Source organism: Sycon ciliatum, chromosome 8 (assembly GCF_964019385.1).
Source record: "Sycon ciliatum chromosome 8, ocSycCili1.1, whole genome shotgun sequence".
NCBI lineage: Eukaryota > Metazoa > Porifera > Calcarea > Leucosolenida > Sycettidae > Sycon > Sycon ciliatum.
The window spans coordinates 13,315,489-13,321,773 of record NC_088650.1 but is presented as its reverse complement, the minus strand read 5'-3'; the positions used below and the strand labels follow the sequence as shown (position 1 = coordinate 13,321,773).

General features: G+C 51.2%; 1 protein-coding gene across 1 annotated transcript; it reads right to left on the bottom strand.

Annotated features, from left to right (window-relative positions):
- Positions 1-1,107: 1,107 nt before the first annotated feature.
- Positions 1,108-4,252, bottom strand: LOC135823736 (glycerol-3-phosphate dehydrogenase, mitochondrial-like). Its single transcript, XM_065336576.1, has one exon. It carries the CDS (start codon positions 4,156-4,158, stop codon positions 1,987-1,989), a length of 2,172 nt encoding a protein of 723 aa, XP_065192648.1. The 5' UTR covers positions 4,159-4,252; the 3' UTR covers positions 1,108-1,986.
- Between the last annotated feature and the right edge of the window lie 2,033 nt (positions 4,253-6,285).

The window sequence follows — 6,285 nt, the reverse complement described above, 5'->3', positions numbered from 1 at the left end:
CGGTGTAGATTACGAGCAGACTGGGGGTGTTAAGTTGGCCTTGTTTTACGAAGTTGGTGAAGGAGTTTTTTGGATTTGTTTATTATGTGCGTGACATGTGAGTTCCATTGGAGGTTGTTTTGTAGTATGACTCCAAGGCGACGGTGTTCGTTGACTTGCTTTAGGGGTGTGCCGTTAAGATTGATGTTGAGTTGGTGATTTGGTGTGAACGACAAGGTAACGGTCTTCGAGGCATTGACGAGGAGGTGCCATCTGCGCAGCCAGGTTGCGGCAGCTGAAACGGCTGACTGCAGGGATAACTCCGATGTCAAACGGCTCTGGTGTGTTGCGATGAGCGCCGTGTCATCTGCAAATTGGCTGCACTTTGTGTTCGAGTTGGTGCAGGCAGAGGGCAGGTCAATGGTGTAGATCAAGAACAGCAGGGGGCCTAGAACGGATCCTTGGGGCACCCCTGCTGGTATGGCTTGCCACTCACTGAAGGCGTCGCCGACACGAACACGTTGACGGCGATGGGTGAGGTAGTTGACCATCCATTGCAGGGCGGTATCCTTCAGGCCGAGGTGTTGCAGTTTCTTGAGGAGACCGGCGTGCCAGACTCTGTCGAAAGCCTTCGAGAGATCAAAAAAGCAAGCTGTGACGGAAAGACCTTTATCTCGGCTCTCGGAAACCTCGTGCACGAGTCTGGCGAGCTAGCTGGAGTTCGGTGCTATCATTGGCACGAAAACCGGATTGATCCACTGGGAGGAAGGGTGTGACGTGCTTGTAGAGTCGCTTGTGGACGATCCTCTCCTGCACTTTACTGATAACGCTGAGAAGTGATATGGGTCTGTAGTTTGTTACCAATGACCGTTCGGCTTTCTTGTATAGTGGGCTCACAGTGGCATCACGTGGTTGTTCACCTCTCCGAAATGACTCATTGAAAAGTCGGGAGAGTGATGGCGACAGCTCGCGCGCCGTGGTCCTGAGGAGTCTTGTTGGGATGAGTTTGCGGACCCTGAACAAGACAAGCATGATACAAAATTGGCAACATTTGAGCCTACCTCTGAGTCACAAATGCTCACTATGGCTCGATTTCTCAGAGCTCAATTTGCCAGAACAGACACGTCATACAGTGCACTCAAGTGTAATAAACCATGCAGTAGAAATGCTCCAGGTTAGCAAAGTTGTGAAAGAAAAAAGGTAATCACCTACCATACCTGATTACCAGTGTACATGACTGTACAGTAAAACCTGTAACTAGCGACCACCCCTTGGGGCCAGCAAAAGCGGTCTTTAGTGGCAGGTGGTCTTTAGTTAGAGGTTTGCACCGCATAACCATATAATTATGAATGTGAGGCCGTCCGCGCCTGGCAAAGTGGTCTGTAGTACCAGGCTGGTCGCTAGTCATGGTGGTCTTTAGTTACAGGTTTTACTGTAGTACCAGGCTGGTCGCTAGTCACGGCGGTCTTTAGTTACAGGTTTTACTCTAGTTGGAAGCCACAAATCACCAATTATTGTATCAGTGACGACCAGTCTTGTGGCACCACACCTTGGGCATTGTGAAACGGAGAGTGCGGCGTGAGGCCTTCAATGGTCTGACAAATAATTGATGAGCTCTATTATAACATGCGAATGATTAGGACTATATGTAATGTGCGCTGAAACGAGACTCATGATACCGTCTGTATGCTGGTAAATTTGCGGCTAAGAGTGCAGCTGAACTGCAGAATAGTGTATCTCTTCAGCTATTATGTACATTTACGTGCAGTGATTGAGCACCTGTGAATGTAACTTATGTTCTAACAGCACTGTGCATCGATATTGCATAAACCACCTGTGATGCCAGTCTAATACAGTCCTGTACATGTCTCCAAGCAGGAAGTTCACGATATTGGTGGTGTCTATGACAAGAGCGTCGTGTTCCGCTCAGCCCCGTAACCTTGAATTCTTCAGTATGAATACGCATACGTCTTGCTGATGGGCACATCATGGAAGGCAGGCCACGGATTAGAAGCTCCCGCCGCTTCGATCCACCTCGATGTTCTGGTACTTGGCGACAATGTACCCCAGTCGACTGTTTGCCACTCGGCCCGTTTTCACGGCGCTCATGAGCTCTAAGAATTCGTCAAACTCGATATGGCTGTTCCTATTGGTGTCGACTTCGGCAATGAGCTCGCGCAACTGTGTATCACTGACACGAGTACCGATATCGGCGAGGACTTTACGAAGGTCAATGATGCTGATGTGTCCGTCTCCATCGGTGTCCACACTGTCAAATATACGTCTGTACCGGCTAGTCTCCTCCGTGCTCAGGTGCTGGAACTCGCGGCGGATGTCGCTGCGCGCCCCGTACCCGACACTGACCAGGAACGTGTGCGCGGCGTCGCGCTGCGCCTGTTTCTCCACCGCCGTCCACTTCAGCTCCTCGCCCATGATCTCCACGATGCGCGGCAGGGCCTCCTGCGCCGCCTGGACGTTGAGGAACGCGATGCGCAGGCGATTGGCGATCACGTCCGTCGCCGTCAGCGCCATCTCCTGGCGCACGGCGTAGCGCACCTCCGCCTCAATGTACGGAAACTCGCCGACCAGGCGTTTGCCGACCACCGGCCAGCGCAGTCCAGTGATAGTGGCCAGCTTGGCGACTTCCAGCGCGCGGTAGCCGTAGGACTGGCACAGGTGCTCGGACACCTCGCCGTCCAGACCGTAGTCCTGAGCCAGTTCGATGGAGAGCAGCGGTGTGTAGCCGTGTGCTCCGTGCAGCGGCATGCCGTCCGTCCGGCTGCCGCACTCCGGTCGCAGGTCGTTGCAGACGAGCAGGGCACGGTCCACCGCATCCTTGGCCATGGCGCGGTACGTGGTCCACTTGCCGCCGGCGATGGTGATCAGCTTGGAGTCGCTAACGTCGATGACGTGATTGCGTGACAGAGAGGCCGTGTTCTTGGACGAGGGGTCGGACACGAGCGGCCGCAGACCAGACCAGGCCGCCAACACATCGCCACGTCGCACACTGACGTCGGGACTCAGGTAGTTCTTGATCTCGTCCAGGATGAACTGAATGTCCTGCTCCGACGGCTGCGGTCGGTTTGTTATGGCCGTTGGCGAGTCGGTAGTGCCCGCGATGGTGCGTCCCTGCCAGGGCAGGAAGAAGATGACACGTCCGTCGCTCGTCGACGGATCCAGCAGACCGGTGGAGACAGGGCTGTAATAGGCCGGAAGGATGATATGAACGCCGGCGGATGGCTGGCAGATCGGAGCGCGCTCCTGGTCGTCCATGCGCCTCACGGCATCCGTAAACGGGCCCGTCGCGTTTACCACACACTTTGCGCGGACAGCAAACTCCTCGCCCGTCATCTTGTCCACCAGGTTTGCACCACACACGGTCTCCTGGCCATCTGCATCGCGTTCCTTGATCAATGATTTCACTTCCATGTAGTTGGACACTGTCGCTCCTTCGCAGGCTGCCGACAGGGCAATAGCTAAGCACATGCGCGAGTCATTGTGTAGTCCGTCATAGTACACAATAGCACCCACCAGCTTGTCTTTCTTCAGCATCTTGAATCTCTCCAGTGCTTTCTTCTTGCTCAGGTAGTGGCTGCGCTTCACACACTGTCTGCCAGCTACCAGGTCATACATTTTTATGCCCGCGTAGTAATATGGGACTAGCCACCATTTATACACGGGCAGCATGATGGGCAGGGGCGCGGACAGGTGCGGAGCAATGCGTAGCAGATTCGCTCGTTCGTGCAGCGCTTCCTTGACCAGTCCGTACTGCTCGCGGTCCAGTTTCATGATGGCTTTCTGCAGGTATCGCACCCCGCCGTGTATGAGCTTTGTGCTGCGCGACGAGGTGCCAGACGCGAAGTCCTCTCGCTCAACCAGCGCTGTTTTCAGGCCTCGCGACGCGCTGTCCAGAGCCACACCACACCCCGTGGCCCCGCCACCGATCACCAGCACATCCCACAGCTCGCCGCTCTTCAGTTTCTCTACTTCATTCAGCCGAGGTCTGGTCTTCCACGTCTTCGGGTCCTCACGCGCAGCCTTATTAGACTGGTTCGCGGCGTCCAATGCATGAGAGTTTCGCGGTGTGGGGAGCCAGCGGCCACGGTCCGTGGGCGAGAGAGCAGCGACAGCCGCAGCCGCAGCACCCGCGAAAGCACAAGTGGTGCGAACACCGAACATTGTTGCGAAGTTCTTCACCTTGGTTCAGTCCTCCTCGCGAAACGCCAATGAATAAATGGGAAAGAAGAAGCACCAAACCTGAGCAGGCTGAGGAGGCCCAGCGAAGACAAAAAGCTAAATGTCAGATGTAATGTATAATTATGACTGTAACTACTTTGAAAGATGTGAAGTAACCATGGTAACGGCGGTTTCTCTCCTGACTTGGCCTACTTCAAGTACTTACTACTTGTACTAGTGTGGCACCCCCCCCCCCCCCGCCGTGCCAGGATTTTCACGGCCTCCATGGTACACAAAAATAATAATTAGTATTTTTGTTCACAAGGCAACATTATGATTGTGGTAAATGGAATCCAACTTCAAGTACATGTACAAGGTGTAGTTCTACATGAATGGGATCCACAAAGACAGCATACTACTACTATTACTACTAGTACTAATACTAGGCTATGGCCTAAGCCCAGCCTAAGCCTAAGGAGTAAGGTCCGGACTGCGCAGACCGAACACTACCAACACCAGTTACCATGGTTACCTGGTTACTGGTTACAGGTGGTGTCCTGTCAGGTAGGCGGGTGACATTTCGTCGCGAGCCATCTCGAGGTGGTCAATTCATCGAGTGACAATTCCTTTCAGTTGCATCTTCGTTTCTGCTCTGTTTTGCTTTCTCTTTCCGTTCGTTCCTCTTGATATTAAATTGTACTTCGTACTGTGTCAGTGTTGAGGCAACGAACTGAAATAATAGAAACCAACCAATCCAAACTAAGACTGTGCAGTTTCATGATGAAGGGTGGTAACCATGGTAACCAGCCACTCCTAGCTAAAATAATAATTATTAATTACTTTTTTAATGAGATGGAAACTTGGGAGAGAAGATGAAAGGTGACAAGATCAGTGAGTTAGACGTGGAGAGCATCTCCAACTCCCCACTTTGACATCCGGGCAGCTAGTAGTACGGCAGGTGACCATGGTGACCCTCGCTCACATAATCAAACACCACTGTGCTGAGTGTGCCCCAAGCCGCCCCCAACTCCCGTTCAACAGCCCTACACTTAATTAAAAAAGTACATTTCCAACCCAATCACGAAACATCCCTACACATTCTGACACCCTCGGATCTGTGCGCTGCGAACACCTCCAACAAACCGATACAAAATTTCCCCAATTACATGTAACTCGGTTCTTAGCAACTCACTTTACTAACTGTTAACTGCAGCTTGTGCATATACATGTATGTACATATACAGGTATACATTTTTATTTTATTTTTTTACGGGGTAACGGCCTCTTTTACGGGCAAAATAAAGTCATGTAGACGTGAAAAAAGTACAGGTATGCATTGTACATGATTGTACAGGTATACATTGTACCAAGAGTCCATTATGGACTCTTGATTGTACATGTACAGGCATACATTGTACATGTACAATGTATGCCTGTACATGTACAGGTTGTTGTTGTTGTTGAATTTTATTTAATTAAGTTAAAGAACTTAGTAACTGTTAGTTGCAACGCAAACAGGCGGTACGCGGTGGCGCCTCCTTTTATGCATGTGAGCGACATGACACATTTGACAATAGTTATAGTATAAATGGGGAATGGAGGAGGAAAAACTCACAAGTGAAAGAAGTCACCGAACTTAACTGAATACAGTGTGGTACAGATAGAGCCGCGGGAAAACGAACCCTGTTGTCAGTGTTGAAAAACCGAGGTCTTCCAAATCATTAACTGGTTTGAGGGAAAGAGGCAAACGGGAAAAGTCTGGAGAAAAAATTGACTGTCACCACCAGGACTCGAACCAGGGACCCTCGCTTGTAGCCAGCGATGCTCTAACCACTGAGCTATGGTGTAGTCGTCATCCCAGCAGAGGCCGTTCAACATTTTCTTCCAAATCAGTTCGCATTACTGTTTCTAGTTGTTCTTCCCAGTTGACTTTGTCTTATTTTCTATGTTTTCTGAGCCGACACCCATCTCTTGATGTACCCTTTCTTCCACATTGCCAGCATGCCACTGATCGTGGAATAATAATAGTAAAGGTCGCGCAGAGCAATCTGGACCAGGTTTGGCGGACAGCGCACATACTCAGCCACAGCTAAGACTAAGAGCTGACAGTGCTGTTGAACTAACTAACTA

Coding starts and splice junctions, on each gene's coding strand:
- LOC135823736 (XM_065336576.1), bottom strand. CDS start 4,158: ATGTTCGGTGTTCGCACCACTTGTGCTTTCGCGGGTGCTGCGGCTGCG.